The following is a 17047-nucleotide window of genomic DNA, read 5'->3' on the forward strand; positions in this document are numbered from 1 at the left end:
TGTGTGTGTGTGTGTGTGTGTGTGTGTGTGTGTGTGTGTGTGTGTGTGTGTGTGTGTGTGTGTGTGTGTAGGTGGGCCGTATGGGCAGTGCGTTGGAGCTCTCCGGCATGCAGCGCTTCGTCCCGGAGCCCTACGGCCTGGAGGACGACCAGCGCAGCATGGGCTACGACGAGCCCGACTACGGGATGGGCATGCCGGCCATCCACTACAGCACCGTGCCCCGCAACCACAACGTCTACACCCCCCAGGGACCACCGCGCAGGACCGGGTGAGAGCCCCCCACCTGCAGACGTCTCCGTCGGCTTAGTGGGAAGTAATGTGGGTAGTGCGAGGGTTTGGGTTCTCGACCCCAAGATCAAAGGCTATTGGTTCCATCCCAAAGGTTATGGGTTCCATCCCAAAGGCTATTGGTTCCATCTCATAGGTTATGGGTTCCATCCCAAAGGCTATGGGTTCCATCCCAAAGGCTATGGGTTCCATCCCAAAGGCTATGGGTTCCATCCCAAAGGTTATGGGTTCCATCCCAAAGGCGATAGGTTCCATCCCAAAGGTTATGGGTTCCATCCCAAGCACCTGTAATCTAGCTGTTACCCATGAGCTGGAGATAAATGAGTCTTTAATGTTTGATTGAAAATGTCATACATTTTCCTTGCATGTTGTAGTTGAACCTGTTGAAAATCAATGAGTCTATGAATCGTTAATAATTTATAAGAGGCAAAATTCTGTTTTTGTTTTATTAAACACTTCATGCTCCACGTTAGTTATGTGAAACAATTATTCATGAAGCACAAACAATTCAAAGGAACAGAAAAGGAGATCATTTTGTTTCGAAGTTACTGATCATCCCATGACCTCATGTTGGTTTACTATTTGTATTTTTTTTAATGTTATTGCTTTGTTTGTGGAAAAGGTTCAAAAACAAAAAGTCCTGAAAATAATTGGTGCGTAAGAGCCATATCGTCAGCCAGTACCCTTCTAACCCGTTACTTAACGTTGATCAATCGATAAATGATTCATCACCACCATCACTGGTCGGGGAAGGGGGATGCCTTCAAGGCCTCACGTCCCCGACATCAGAACACAGACTGAACACGCCCTCCTCCTCCTCCTCCTCCTCCTCCTCCTCCTCCTCCTCCTCCTCCCTCCCTCCCTCCTAGGAGCTACGAGGGGCAGCTGGACGGGGCCTCCGACATGTACTACTGGGGCCAGGGGGCCCCCATGGCCCAGGGCGAGCGCGGCAGCATGGCGTCCCTGGACAGCACCCTGCGGAAGGGCCCCGGCCCCGGGGGCTGGCGTCAGCCGGAGCTCCCGGAGGTCATCGCCATGCTCAACTACAGGCTGGACCCGGTCAAGAGCAACGCCGCCGCCTTCCTGCAGCACCTCACCTTCAAGAACGACAAGGTGGGCCCAGCGTGGGCGTGGAGCGCTGGGGTTTCATGGGAGGGGCTTGGGGTTTTCCCAGGGGAACATCCCCCGAGTGTGGGTGGATGTTTGTAGATGTCCCACTGTGTGTGTGTGTGTGTGTGTGTGTGTGTGTGTGTGGGGGGGGGGGGTTCTGTGTGTGTGTGTGTGTTTGTGTGTGTGTGTGTGTGTGTGTGTTTCTTTCTGTTTGTGTACGTTGGTGTTTGTTTCTGTGTGTATTTGTGTGTTTCTTGCGTATGGTTTGATGTTTGTAGTTGTCCCACTTTATGAAAGAAAAACATGACGGCTTACCCCAGGACGTACAGCGGGTCGGTTGGTAACCAGAAGGTTGCTAGGTCGATCCCTAGCTGAGTGCCGAGGTGTCCCTGAGCAAGGCGCCTCACCCTAACTGCTCCCGACGAGCTGGCTGTCGCCCTGCGTGGTCGACACCGCCGTCGATGTGAGAATGAACCGTTGGAAGCTATTTCGGTGAAAGCGTCAAATGCCAAATGCCCTCAATGAGGAATAGCAAAGCCACGAGACTGGGGGGGATGAGTATCGATTGATGTAATGAAAGAGGGCCTTGTGGTGAGAGGGAGGACGTGCGATCGCTGAACTGTTCTCCTTCTCCTCCCCAGATGAAGACCGAGGTGCGTCGAATGAAGGGCATCCCGGCTCTGGTGTCGATGCTGGACAACCCCAACAAAGAGGTCTGTCTCTCCGTTCCCCGTCCTCTTCTGCTATCCAGCTCTTCGAGTCTGTTGTGTTTCTTGTGGTTTTTTTCTTCGGGTCAGAGTCCCCGATTTACTTTCACCTTCAACACTTGACCCCCTCTGTGACCGAATGCCCCCACTGGGACTTATGGTTCAGGGTTGGCACTTGGGGCACCTAAACAGTACTTAGCATCTTGCAGCATCTCATCCTATCTATCTTTGTTGTTAACGGAGAATGGGTCAGCCCAGCGATTGTTAGGGCTTGGCCCTTGGTTCTATGAACATCCTTACTGTACCGACAGAGATATATTGTTGTTTCTCCGTTTTCTCTGACGAACGTACTCATTGTAAATCTCTTCGGATAAAAGCGTCTGCTAAACGCCCTGAATGTAAAATGTTACGTGTGTGAATCCCTCGCGGTTCTCACCGTGGTCTGACATCTCGTTCCAGGTCCACCACGCGGCGTGCGGAGCGCTGAAGAACATCTCCTACGGCCGAGACGCCGAGAACAAGATCGCCATCAAGAACTGCGACGGCGTGCCCGCCCTGGTACGGCTGCTGAGGAAGACCCACGACCAGGACCTCACCGACACCATCACCGGTACGTCTCCCCCGCGCGCACGACGACGCACTGAATCCACACTCTCTACATAAATACACACACTTCCAACGGCCCGTCGCCCGCATGCACACACAACTCTGACGCCTGTGCGCACGCACTCAAAAGCACACATCCTCGTCCACTTCCTGGAAGTGGATCAGGAAGTGAGGTCATGAGGACATTCCAGTCTTCCAAATGTCAGAGCCATTGTCAACGAGGATTTTAGCATGTAGCCCTGAAACAGCAGTGATGCTGGGTACACACAAGGATTGGTGAGGCCTTCACACAACAGAGTGATCTGTAGCACCACAAGCCAATCGGGGCTTTACTGAAAAGGGACAGAAGGGGGAAGTCAGGTACAAAGTCGGGCTAACTATCCTGTAGTGTGTACCCAGCGTCGGCAAGTAAGAAGTCAATGCTAACACCAGCAGACACTTTCACCTCATCCTGTATACTTGCTGGTAGACTTGTAACCGCAAGGTTGCTAGTTCGACGTGTCGAGGTGTCCCTGAGCAAGGCACCTCACCCTGACTGCTCCCGACGAGCTGGCTGTCGCCCTGCGTGGTTGACGCCGCCGTCGGTGTGCGAATGTGTGCATGAACCGTTGTAAGTCGCTTTGGATAGAAGCGACTTACAACTTGGCCAAGTCGTAAGTAACCCCCCCCCGGTCCTCTTTAGGCACGCTGTGGAACCTGTCGTCCCACGACTCGGTGAAGATGGAGATCGTGGACCACGCGTTGCACGCCCTGTCCGACGAGGTGATGGTGCCGCGCTCGGGCTGGGAGCGGAGCACCAACGGAGCGGGAGGCGGCGAGGAGAACTGCAAGCCCCGACACCTGGAGTGGGAGACGGCGCTCACCAATACGGCCGGCTGTCTGAGGCGAGAGGGGGGGGAGGGGAGAGAGAGAGAGAGAGAGAGAGAGAGAGAGAGAGAGAGAGAGAGAGAGAGAGAGAGAGAGAGAGAGAGAGAGAGAGAGAGAGAGAGAGAGAGAGAGAGAGAGAGAGAGAGAGAGAGAGAGAGAGAGAGAGAGAGAGAGAGAGAGAGAGAACCGAAAGTCCAAAAGAGCATTTGGCACCGTCATGTGTTTCCGTCGACGTGGGGGGGTGGGGGTTCCGGCAGAGTGGGTGAGTGCTGGAGGAGGTGAAGTGAAGACGGAGTGTCATGGGATGGATGAGATTGATCCGGGGGAGTCAGAGACCGGGGAGCAAGACCGGGGGGGGGGGGGGAACGGTTGCTGGTCTCGTGTGGGAGGAGTCCGAGGGAGATTTGAAAATAAGCAGCAGAGATAAGAGCGGTGGACAAAGGGCCATTGACTCACATAGTGTAAACACACACTGTGCGACTCTGTGGCCTGTAGTCCCTACGCTGGTGCAGCCCCAGTACCGGTCAGAAAGACCAGTGGTTTTATACGTCGTGGTGGGAAACACAGCCTCCTCTCCATAAACGTATAGTTCCATGCCAGCTGTAGATCGTCGGCGCTCCCACACTCATTCACAGGATCTTCCCTGTGAATGAAACCCGTTTTCACCACGCACCGGACTTAGTTATGTAACCCCGGAGTATGTTAATCATTCCCGGAGTGCGAGTAATGGGAGACCGCCGTCGATTCCCTTATCTCGGTGAAACAACACCAGCTCTCCCACGTACTTTCACATCCGACGTATGCGAGGGAGGGAGGATGAAAACGTAACTCTGCTGGGGGGGGGGGGGAAAGTGTCCAGGCAGAGTGTGCTTGGACTGGCGTCCACGACCACCCCCCCGCGGCGCTGAGACAATGCGCCGGGGCTATTGTGCAGGAAGGCGTGTCCGTCTACAGGCCTGAACTGGGAAGAAGTAGGCTAGAGTCCCTTTCCACCGCGGTACTTCCTGCCTGCCGGCCGGCTCCTTTCTCTCCCAGCAACGGCGTTGTTTTTGACGCGGTCACGGCTCAACTTCCACCTCGTATCTCTCTTCAGACCGGTAATCTCGTTTGGGCGTAGGAACGAACGAACGCGTGTCTCTGAGTTACTCATCTCCTCGCCCCAACTTTCTTTGCCAAGCGCCCCTTTTTAGCCCTCTTTTATTAACAATTGGAATCCACACACACTCTCATACGAACTTCGACACACACACACACACACACACACACACACACACACACACACACACACACACACACACACACACACACACACACACACACACACACACACACACACACACTCACTTCGACAGACACACACACACACTTCGACACACACACACACACACACACACACACACACACACACACACACACACAGCCCTAGCTACCACACACTAACCATGACACGCACTACACTGCGCTTTGTGTCGTGCGCATTGTGTACCGAAAACCACCGGCCACACCCCCGGTGATTATAACCACTTCTTTTATTTTCCACTGTCCGGCCCCTTCGCTCTAATCTCTTCCTCATTCCAACACCCCCTTCATCTTCTCTCTGTGTCTCTGCTAATCCTTTGACCCCCCCCCCCCCCTTCTTCCTCATTAGGAATGTGAGTTCTGAGCGGAGCGAGGCCAGGAGGAAGCTGAGGGAATGCACAGGATTGGTGGACTCGCTGATGTACATCGTCCAGTCACAGATTGAGTGTAAACATGTGGACAACAAGGTGGGGGTCGGCCGCTTTGCCGTTTTATTTGTTTACGGTTTGGCAATTAGCGACATGCTATCCGCTTAGACGTGAGTTATTCAGTGCGGCCTTCTGCTGAGTCAGCAGAAGAGGCTTTAGGGACGCCCGCTCCAACTCTATTCAGCGCCGCTAACAAGAAGCTTATTGTCAGCGGCGGGGCTAAGGTCCAAGGGTCAGAGCAATTTGATGGCGGCCATAAAGCGATGGCGTCTGAGAAAGAGAGGGAAATGCAGAAGCATTGTAAATGACTGTGTGGTGAGCTCTGTGTCGCAACGTCGTTGAAAGGCACTTCATTGAAATTGAAACTGTACCGACCAGTGCCATCCCAAACACCCAAACACTGGTGGTTTCTAAGCAGCCCCTCGCATTATCATGCTAATCACCTCTCCATTTATTTCTCTCTCCGTCTGTCTGTCTGTCTCTGTCCTCCCCTCTCCCTCTGTGTGTCCCCAGTTGATAGAGAACAGCGTGTGCCTGCTAAGGAACCTGTCCTATCACGTGCACCGGGAGATCCCGGGCTGTGAGCGCTACCAGGAGGCCCTGCCCATCAACCAGGGCCCGGCCCCCAGTGCCCAGAAGGCGGGCTGCTTCAGCTCGCGCAAGGGCAAAGGTCTGTCCGTCTGCCCGCCATCACTCGTCCTCCGCTCTCCGCGTGTTTCTCTCTCTCTCTCTCTCTCTCTCTCTCTCTCTCTCTCTCTCTCTCTACGTGAGAGAGTAAATAGGTCAGTGTGTAGATGATTACAAGCCACCAGGAGCGATAAAGCCATCTAAACCTGCAGTGCCGGTCGAGCTTCGCGACGAAATAAAAAAACACCCAATGGCTTGAAATATTATGGTGCTTTGTTGGGCTCAGTGTGTTGTGTTGGTGTGTATGCACGTATATCTACACACACACACACACACACACACACACACACACACACACACACACACACACACACACACACACACACACACACACACCGACACACACAAACACACACAGAGGGGCGGTCAATGGAATGTGAAGTATTTAGGTGACTCTGGGAATGTGCATCCTCTCATCTGCTGGGCCTTTTGTTTGCGTTTCACTCAGACTATTGATCTGAATCGCTAAACCACACGTCTTTTGTCACCATTAGAATCGTTCAGAGGTTTCTTTTGTTTTTCCCCCTGCACATTGCAACCAGTACTGGGTGCACACAAATTGCCAATTCTCCATTTAGTTTTTTTTTAACTCCTCTAATCTTTATGGATGCCAGCAGATAGTGTAATTTGATTTAGCTCAGACTGAGGATTGAAGGCAATGTTTCATCGGCAGTAGACAGGTGCTGTCTGGCTGGTTCTGTTGCCCAACACGCCATGCTTTTGCCAAATAACTGTGGGACAGTTTCACTTTTAGTTCTTTGTCATGCTTATCAAAGGATAAACGTTTTTGTTTCGTGCCAAATCTCTCAAAATAAATCCCAATAGCTGAACAAGGCCTGTCTAAGCCAGTAACTGTAGAAGACTTTTACTGCTCGACCTTCGGCAGTCACATGTGTGTGCTTTAGACCTGGTTTGCCGTTCTTGGCCTCCATACCTGGCATGCCCCTGGCTGCTTTTGTCTGTGTGGTTCAGAAGTGCCCTCCATGATTGAGCAATTATTAAGAGGGTTGGCTGGTTTCATGGCTGTTCTCCTCTCACTTAAAAACATCTCTCTCTCTTCCTCCTTTCCTGCCATCTTCCTCTTCCCTCTCCATCCCCTTTTACTTCCCTAACTCTCTCTACCTCTACCTCTCTCTCTCTCTCTCTCTCTCTCTCTCTCTCTCTCTCTCTCTCTCTCTCTCTCTCTCTCTGTTCCTATCTCTCTCCCTCTTTCTATGGGGCTGGGGCTACAGAGGAGTGGTTTTCCAAAGGTAAGCTCTTGCTTCTTTATGACATGCGCTTTGCTTGCTCCAACCTGCTCGTTGTTTCTTGCTCCAACCTGCTCGTTGTTTCACTGTAGACCAGTCAACACTAACATAGCTACTCGTTCTGCTACGACCCGCACGCACTAACTCCCCCCCACCCAGGCACAGGTTTGGGTATTTATAGTTCCTTGTTATAATATCCATGTACTTTTTTGTGTGTCGTTTCTCTGGTGTACGTCTCGGTCAAGTGTGCACGCCTCCTTTTTTTTAGCCCGTCTTACTCTCCGTCTCACTCAACACTGGCTGGAGTTCACTCCCACGGTGGAACCGGTGTCAAACGTTCTCCAGAATGTTCCTCTGAAGTATGCTTGTTTCGGTTGTGACCCCAGGTAAACAGGACGAAGACGGGACCGCCGACATGATTGACATTCCCAAGAGGACCACTCCAGCTAAAGGTAGGGACAGCAGTCCCCAGCTGCCAATCGCCTCTCAGGCCAACGACAAACACACTAAACACGTTTGAAACATCAACTGTCATTTCAATTTAGTCCAAAATTACGTCCTTTAAATAGCTGTGAGGAATCACAGGGTATCTCACGATACGATACATGGCCCAAGATACCGATAATATAGCGATATCGCCTTCTGCAATTATCGATATATTGTTTGACAATCCTTTAACGATACATCACGATTGATGTCTAACAATGAATTCAAAATTATGTTAAAGTGCTGCATTTCTGTTTTTATTCATGATCCAAAATAAGTTACTCTTCTTTGGATCGTTAACTTCAGTTCAACTTTCACTCATTCATGTGGAAATCTGTTTAGAGCACCTTATTTTATTAATAAAAATATCTGTGTCGGGCTATAGTTCCTGTCTTACTTTTCAGGAATAAGCATAAAAATGAAAAATACATTCTTAAAAGATATGTATATATATATAATTTTTTTTTAATAGAAAAATATACAGATATTTGGCATCGCACAAGGAAGGGCAACGATATACCTCAACCAACCTTTCTTTATCCATCTCCCCCTCCATCCCTTACCCCACCTGTGCCCCCCCCCACCCCCCCCCCCCCCCCCCAGGCTACGAGCTGCTGTTCCAACCAGAGGTGGTGCGGATCTACACCTCCCTGTTGAAGGAGTCCCAGAACCCCATCGTGCTGGAGGCTTCGGCCGGGGCGGTGCAGAACGTCTGCGCGGGGCGCTGGACTGTGAGTTAACCTCCTCCCTCCCCTCCCTTCCCCGCTGTCCTGTGCAACGAAACAAACTCGCATTCCTCCTCTCCTCAGGACAATCAGTGGGTCAGAAGGCAGAAATCGGGCACAAAATGGGGCTGATTATATTGAAGTGTGCACCCAGCGTTGGCAAGTAAGACGTCAACCACCAGCAGCAGCAACACTTTCACCTCATCTTTGTAAAAATGCTAAACACGCACGCAGAAGCAACCTCGACACCTCGGGGCCGGGAAGATCGGAGGATTCTTCTGCAATCCGTGGTCGAAACGCACGCATGTTGAGCGCAACTTGAAGATAAACTATTTATTATTACAGTTTAATAATTGAGCGGGCCCTTTTATCCAGAGTGACTTGAGGCGCGAGCGAGGGGCAGGCAATGGGTGGGAGAGGGCTTCCTCGACGACGCCACAGATAGTCGTCTGTAGGGAGGCTGTGAGTTCACACCAGGTCCATTCCGCCTGGGAGTCAGGCAGCCCGGCCCCTACACTGTCCTACTCCCTAAGCCGGTGTTCTAAGATGGAATCCAGTAATTGGATAGAAGCATGAAAACGTTCTTCTGAGTCCAAGTCACGCTGGTCCCCACACCAGGCATTTTGTTGTGAAGTGACACACTCCAACAATCGGTTCTTTTATGAGCTACACGACACAAAACACCTTCCCCTTCCTCCCCTGTGGCACGAAACTGGACTGAAACCCACTCTCTCTGTGTGTGTCCCTCTCTCTCTGTCTCTCTCTCTCTCCCTGTGTGTCTCTCTCTCTCTGTGTCTCTCTCTGTCTCTCTCTCTCCCTGTGTGTCTCTCTGTGTCTCTCTCTCTCTCCCTGTGTGTCTCTCTCTCTTTGTCTCTCTCTCTCTCCCTGTGTGTCTCTCTCTCTCCGTGTGTCTCTCTCTCTGTGTGTCTCTCTCTCTCTGTCTCTCTCTCTCTCCCTGTGTGTCTCTCTGTGTCTCTCTCTCTCTCCCTGTGTGTCTCTCTCTCTTTGTCTCTCTCTCTCTCCCTGTGTGTCTCTCTCTCTGTGTCTCTCTCCCTGTGTGTCTCTCTCTTTCCCTGTGTGTCTCTCTCTCTGTGTGTCCCTCTGTCTTTCTCTCTCTGTCTGGCTCTCTGTCTGTCTGTCTGTCTCTCTCTCTCTCCTTCTCCCCTGTCTCTCTCTCCCTCTCTCTCCCTCTCTCCCTCTCTCCCTCTCTCTCTCCCTCTCTCCCTCTCTCTCTCTCTAGTACGGCCGGTACATCCGCGCCCTCCTTCGCCAGGAGAAGGGTCTGCCCATGATGACAGAGCTGCTGGCCCACAGCAACGACCGCGTGGTGCGGGCCATGTCCGGAGCCCTCCGCAACCTGGCCATCGACGCCCGCAACCGGGACCTCCTAGGTACGGAGCCCCCCTCCCCCCAGCCTCACTGTTCGTCTCCAAGAGCCGGTGTACTCGCCTTATCGCCGCTACCTCTGAGCAAGGGGGCCCGGAGTTTCAGACACCATGGGTCAAAAACAAATAGATGTCGCAGACTGGACTTCGATTAAACCAGCTCCCCCGCCGAAAACAACCCTTATTAAATGTTTAAATGTAATATATATGAATAATTAAATGAATAAAGACTTTAATAAAAGCTTGGTAAAGTCATAATAACAATAATAATACTACTAATAATAATAATACACCTGTTACCAAATCATTGTAAGCGGCAACAAACTCCAGAGCATTTCACCAATCAACACGATCAGACAACCAGAACACACACACACACACACACGCGCACACACAGAAACGCACACACAAAAACACACACACACACAAAAAAAAACAAACCAGAATCAAACTTCGTTCCGCCCTTAACGTCCGAGCGTCCTCCCTCCCCCCCAGGGAAACACGCCGTGCCCCACCTGGTGGCCAACCTGCCGGGCGGCGGCCAGAGCCAGCCGGTGCGGGCGCTGTCGGAGGAGACGGTGGTCTCGGTGCTCAGCACGCTTCACGAGGTGCTGGGCTCCAGCCTGGAGGCGGCCAAGACCCTCAGGGCCTCGCAGGGCATCGAGAGGCTGGTCCTCATCAACAAGGACGGGTAGGTCCGGGCGGGGGGGGGGGCACAGCCTCAGGACAGGGTGTCTATAGAGACACCCTTCATTTGACTGTATCAGATACACCCCCCCATGACGGGTCATTGTTATATATATATATATATATATATATATATATATATATATATATATATATATATATATATATTGGACCCCTCCATGACAGTTTATTGTGATTATGTCAGTGTCACATTGTCTATACCCTTCATGTCAGTTCATCGTTAGTAATACCCTTTATGTCAGTCTTTCATATATATACTCTTTATGTCAATATATCATCTAATGTTGTGCCATCAATGCAACAAGGTGACAGCTCATTCACAGATTCAAATAGTTCTCTTCTCCTCCTTATTCTACTGCTTTCCAAGTAGCTGGCCGTGTTTCTTGTAATGTTATCGGAATTTAACACTGTTTTTCTATTTTAGTATTTTGTTGCGTTAACAACTGCATTTCCCTACGGGGAGAAATAAGTGTTATCTGATCTCATTGGAGGAGAAGGATGACTGTGTGTCTAGTGTCTGTTCGTGTGAGGAAGTGTGTGTGTGTCACATGTGGGACAAAGTGCAAAAAATGTGTTCCGCTAATGAGCATGCAAACACAAAAATGTTTGTGGTAAGATGAAGAATTTCACTAAACAAGAATTTGTTTTACATATGTTTGGTTAGCGACTAGTCTGCCTTCAGCAGACTCTTTTAACCAAAGGGCCCTACCCTGAATCTTTCATATTCATGAATGCGTAGACAGGGGTTCGGCTTTGCTTCCTGCCCAGAGATGTTCAAAAAGAGTGGAGTTTCTGGTTGGAAGTCAGAACGTTTGCGTGTGGGAGTCAGAGCAGCAGTAGCTCAGGAAGTAGGGCGGGTTGGCTGGTAACCGGAAGGTTGCTAGTTCGATCCCCGGCTCCTAGCTGGGTGTCGAGGTGTCCCTGAGCGAGACGCCTCCCCCTCTCTGCTCCTGTCGAGCTGGCTGTCGCCCTGCGTGGGTGACTCTGCCGTCGGTGTGTGAATCAATGGTTGAGTGTTGCTTTGAATAAAAGCATCAGCAAAATCATCTAAATGTAAATGTGAGATGAGTCCAACCCCTAGACTTGGGTAGCCCCCGCCCATTCTGCCGGCGATTTGAGTTCGCCCTGCAGAAGGGTATGGAGTAGAGCAATACATTTCTTTCTGGTTTCGATACGCTTTAGCGGGAGCCAATCCCCGAGCTGGCTTTTCCCCCTGGCGCGCTATTGTCTGGTTTAACACAACGACGACAGGGAAGCGACGGCAAGCAGCCAATCGCGTACAGCGTCGTTTGAACTCGGCCCGTCGATCACGCCTCTCGTGCTGAAGGAAATGACGGCAGCTTCCCCGGACCACCGTGCAACCTACGATTGCGCTTGGTCCGGCAACAGCCAGACTATCCAACCCCCCTAAACACTAGGCCACTCCTTTCCCCCCCAGGAACCGCTCTGAGCGGGAGGTGCGTGGGGCCGGGCTGGTGCTTCAGACGGTGTGGGGCTACAAGGAGCTGCGCCGCACCCTGGAGAAGGACGGCTGGAAGAAGACGGACTTCATGGTGAGCCTGAGCCCGCCCACCAACAGCACGAGGGCCAACGGCTCGTACGAGGACAGCACGCTGCCGCTCATAGAGAAAGGTACGCCCGGGGGTTTGTGTCTGGGGGTCTGGAATGGAGGGGCTCTGTGAACGGGGGTCTATGTCTGGGGGTCTGTGTTTTGGGGTCTGGGGGTCTGTGATGAAGGCAGGCCAGAAGAGGAAAGGACACAGGGGACATCTTATCCTGTCTCTGTTGTATACGGGGAACGGGTTAACCTAGTGATTGTTAGTGCTTGGCACTTGGTTCTATGAACATCCTTACTGACAAATTGTATGTACGTATTGTAAGTTGCTTTTGAAAAAAGCTTCTGCTAAATGCCCTTAACGTAAAATGTAGAGGGAAGAACGTTTAGAACAGGGATGGGGACAGCATTTGACCAGCTCAAATTGTGATGGGGATGTTTAGACCATGCTCTTCCTGTGGGGTTAAGGCGCCTCACACTGATTCCTTAAGGTAATGGCCGTCTTCAGTTTGGAAAGCATAGACGTAACCATGTTGGTGTTCAAATCTCTTCTGTTACTGGGAGCCAGAACAATTGCATGAGATGTTGATTCAGAGAAGGCCTCTCATTTATTTGATGGGCGATATTAACACATTCTTGTTGCAATTTAGGAGCAAAAGGGGACCCAGAGAGAGACATGATTCCTATGAATGACTTGGGACCAGGTGAATACACGCACTCACTCAATCACTCTTGAATGAGGAATATGCATTAGCCGTGCTATAATAATTGGACTGGTGTTTGCAATCTCAGGATGGCAAAACGCCAGACAAATCTTCCCATGGTCTGTTGAAGGCAGATTATTCTTCTTTCCAGTAACCAATGCATATGCTGTTCTAACCACATAATGTTTTACAGACTCTTAAACCCCATATTTAATTTGCGTAAGGACAGGTTTGACTATGGATTAAACATGTAGTTTGTGTGTATATAAATCCAACATGGACACATTGTGTAGAGATGTATTCAAATCCATTAAGACTCACCAAGAAGCCTCCAAGCTGTCAGTGGTGGGTGTGGAACAGCAGGTTTGGTTTCCCATGTTAAAACACAGGCCTTCCCTCTCCATCTAGACGCCTACTCCACAATTGACCAAAGAGGGAGAAGGAATACCCTGGATGACACCCTCGGACCTGCTGATAAATCTGCACAGGTACACACACACACCCATGCCTCGGCAAACATACAGACGCACGGTTAAACACACACATGTTCTCTCTCTCTCTCTCTCTCTCTCTCTCTCTCTCTCTCTCTCTCTCTCTCTCTCTCTCTCTCTCTCTCTCTCTCTCTCTCTCTCTCTCTCTCTCTCTCTCTCTCTCTCTCTCTCTCTCTCTCTCTCTCTCACAAATAGGCATAGTTTATTGAATATACACACGCACGCAGACACACACACACACACAGATGCACAAACAACCACACATGCGTAAACATGCTCACTTTTCAAATAGTTGCCTGTAAGCCAAAATATGTATAGTTTATTGAATATATATATATACACACAGATGCACACAGACACACACACACAGAGTAAAATGTGACACTGGAGGATAAATCTCCACACAGACTGCATGAGCAGGCGTGTTTGAAGAACAGATTGTAGGCGGTTTCCCCAACCTCACCCCGCCCCCTTTTGACTCCATCACCCAGCTCTACACCCGGCGTAACCTCAAACTAATCTAACCCTTGTCACCCTTCCTTTCCCAGCCCCCACCCCAATACCCCCAGTCTGAAACTTCCCTCCATGGAGTCTGAAGAGTCCCACCTATGGTTGTTTTTTTGCGTAACTGTCCTCCTAAAGCCGATTTTCCCGTATGAACTCGGGACAATGTGCAGGGTATTAGGCCCAGGCATTGTCCAGGGTTGCCCTCTCACACGTGCAATACACAACAACAGAAGGTTTTCCGTGTCAGGGTTGCGGGGCGTGTGTGAAAGGGGCTGATGTGACTTTACGCGCTCTGGCTCTCTCTGTCCTTTCCGCCCGCTCACTAAATGACTAACTCTCTCTTTTTGCTCGCACACCTCTTCTTAGGGAGGGATGTATGGGGAGAGGCAGGCCAGTTTGCCTCTTCTGGATTCTTATGATGGTTAGGCTCCCCCCACTGTAACACTGCATGTGAACGCATGGTATGTGTCCCGCCCCCCACCAGTTCTGTCACTCAACAGGCTGCATGGCTTTAACCAGTAGTCTGTGTGTGTGTGTGTGTGTGTGTGTGTGTGTGTGTGTGTGTGTGTGTGTGTGTGTGCTTGTTGTTTTTGTCACCTGCTATCTTCCAACGCATAGATTTCATCTTGTTGTAAAATGTACTTGTTATGATTTGATGTTAATTGGAAGACAAATGGTTTGTATTCGAGTCATTTTGTATTTCTTCATTAATAATTCATAACTCATGATTGAATAATAACGTGAATCTTTTCTTGGTCTTCCTCCAGAAAAACTGATTGTGTGCATCACTAGACGCCAGCCACCTGCCACGTACTGCCCGTGCTAAACTAAAACAACCGGGGGACCACAGCCACTACAGCTACTATCACTACTACCACGACCACTACACTACAGACCGCAACCTTAACACCACTTCCTAAACCAGTCTCTCTCGGTGTCTCTCTTAACTTCACCCCCCGTTCCGGGGACCATCTCTCCCCCTCTCTCCCTCCTACCCTCACCCTCCCAGTTTACATTCCTCCATCGAACCTGAAAGACTGACGAAGTAAGCCACTGATTGAGCTCGGCCTCAAGACCGCTGGCTCCTCTACTCTTCCCCCTGTGGACTTTATGACATTATGACCACTTCAACTTCCTCTTCAACCCCCCCCCACCCCCAACCCCTGACCAAATCCACACCCACACTACCAAGAGCGACGCTTTGGAAGTCTAGACTTCATGGAGTTCAGGACGACCAAGCCTACACTACATTTGCCAAATTCATCAAAAGGGAACTATTTTGGAACGGCACCGAGGCAAACTTTGCAAAATAGGTGTTAGAAATTACTTTAAAAAATAACAAACGCTTGTGGTGAGTTTTGGTGTTGTTAAGGTTGATTTGTGAAACCGATTTCTACCCCTCCGATTCCGACGCGTGCGTATTGAGATATCTGTGATGCTTCGACTTCTTCTTTGACAGTGGTTGTTTTAACTTTTTGCTTCGCATAGTACTACAGTTAACAACATATTGCCAAACGAAACTGCTTCTGCTGCGATTGTTTTTACACTATTATATCCACAGGACTTTCTCTCCACACCCACAGACTCTTAAGTTGCAGTTACACTGAAAGGCATCTCACTCTTCATTATGCCTGTGGGGGAGAAAAACGTGAATTGGGTGTGAATTCTGCATTTTCTAAATGTTCTTGTCAATGAAAGACCAAAGGGGTAGAGATAATATTGGGAGCTTCGGAACAGCGCCCAGATTGAAATAGACTGCATAGGCCAGACACACAATTCTCTGCCTTATTAGATTAGCTTGTGAAGTCTGCCCTATGTGATAGATTTCTAATGATTTTATATCGCATAAGAACTGTTCTTCTGATTCTTGGGAGGGGTTGAAATGAATTTGATTGTTCAATGAGTGCATTTATTTTTTATCTGCAGATCTATATTATGAATGTGTAAATACGAGACTGACGCTTAACATAATGTCTGCGTGGGCTAACTGGATATACCTCCCTGGTTAACGAAAGGGGTCGATGGGTAACCAATCAGTATGTTCTGCTTCGTTGGAAGAGAGTGTGGAACTCTGTTCTATATTCCACGTGGTATTGGAATGTACAAGACTGTTTGTTAAAGGCTGTTTTTCAATGTCATAGACTTTTAAAAAAAAAAGAGAATAGAATTACACAAGGCTTGAGTTCAGTGGAACTGATTCCTGGATCTTGGCTTGTGGTAGACCACACCTTAAGCAGTACGTTGGAAAGGACGCGTTACACATAACGTGGGCCTGCCTGCGTTTCTTTAGTGCCGTGCCTGTTCTCTAGAGAAGACCGCATAATCTTAGTGTTGAGATGTAGATATTGAGTGAACAATTTAACTAAACAAAAAAGCACTAGGGGGTATAATGTATTTTTTTTTCTTTGTTTTATTTTCATTATGCCAATTAAACACTACAGAGTAATCCCCTTTCTACGCACAGAATTGTCCCCCCGCAGTTTTAAGGGTGAACTAAGATTGTAATTCAAGTGTAGACGACAGTATGGGTGACTTGCAGAGAGGAGCAGGGAGGGGGTATGAACATTAATTAGACTTTATTTCAACAAAAGTAGGCGTTCACCATCATTTTGATTATTTTGGATATAAGATGATTTAGAATAAAGCACATTCAAACACTACATACTATACAAGAGAATATTTGCAAATTTTGTTTTATCTATTGTTTTTATACTTTGATTTTGGTTTAATTTTGTTGGGTGCTTTGGGTGAATGCATATGCAATCCGTTTTTATGTTTGATAAAATGCATTTGTAGTTTATATATTTTAATTAAATACAACAAACCCTTAAATATATATAGATATCCATCTTTTCTCATTCATCGATTACTGTAACACTAATCAAAAGCTGATTCTGAAATAAACCTTAATTTCTTTACCATGGCCTTTAAAGTTGCACATTTTACATTCAAATTGAAATATGTAACTCTAAATACATTTTTATATATAAATAAAGGATGATTTTTCTGAGGTTTTTGTCGGCTCTTCATTTTTGATGATCACATATCTGTAAAGGTGTGCAATTGAGTGGCATCTAGAAGAACTACTTAGTAAAAAATATATATCTTATTTGAATTGGTGGATGATCCCATGAAATGAAGTTTGTGTGGGGGATGGGGGGGTACAGTCTGGAAACTCGCCGCTAGAGGCCGCCGAATTTTACATACTGCACCTCTTATTTTTGGCCGCCAGGTGTCGCTGTGTCAC

General features: G+C 49.1%; 1 protein-coding gene across 6 annotated transcripts in view; it reads left to right on the plus strand.

Annotated features, from left to right (window-relative positions):
- Positions 1 to 16811, plus strand: part of ctnnd1 (catenin (cadherin-associated protein), delta 1) — a 32477-nt gene extending 15666 nt beyond the window's left edge. For 4 of the 6 annotated variants that reach the window (XM_079730199.1, XM_079730196.1, XM_079730201.1 and 1 more), the window contains 16 exons: positions 72 to 268; positions 1158 to 1401; positions 2040 to 2111; positions 2565 to 2715; positions 3394 to 3595; positions 5227 to 5344; positions 5819 to 5975; positions 7626 to 7691; positions 8329 to 8456; positions 9691 to 9841; positions 10331 to 10526; positions 11982 to 12175; positions 12749 to 12802; positions 13211 to 13290; positions 14167 to 14261; positions 14568 to 16811. In XM_079730199.1, coding sequence (XP_079586325.1) covers positions 72 to 268; positions 1158 to 1401; positions 2040 to 2111; positions 2565 to 2715; positions 3394 to 3595; positions 5227 to 5344; positions 5819 to 5975; positions 7626 to 7691; positions 8329 to 8456; positions 9691 to 9841; positions 10331 to 10526; positions 11982 to 12175; positions 12749 to 12802; positions 13211 to 13290; positions 14167 to 14226 — 2070 coding nt within the window. In that variant the 3' untranslated portion in view covers positions 14227 to 14261; positions 14568 to 16811. Of the gene's footprint in view, positions 1 to 71; positions 269 to 1157; positions 1402 to 2039; positions 2112 to 2564; positions 2716 to 3393; positions 3596 to 5226; positions 5345 to 5818; positions 5976 to 7625; positions 7692 to 8328; positions 8457 to 9690; positions 9842 to 10330; positions 10527 to 11981; positions 12176 to 12748; positions 12803 to 13210; positions 13291 to 13841; positions 13905 to 14166; positions 14262 to 14567 lie in introns of all 6 variants that reach the window. The other 2 variants (XM_079730197.1, XM_079730198.1) reach the window with 2 other exon arrangements.
- Positions 16812 to 17047: the final 236 nt, after the last annotated feature.

Source organism: Pollachius pollachius, assembly GCF_949987615.1.
Source record: "Pollachius pollachius genome assembly, chromosome: 2".
In the NCBI taxonomy this organism is placed as follows: domain Eukaryota; kingdom Metazoa; phylum Chordata; class Actinopteri; order Gadiformes; family Gadidae; genus Pollachius; species Pollachius pollachius.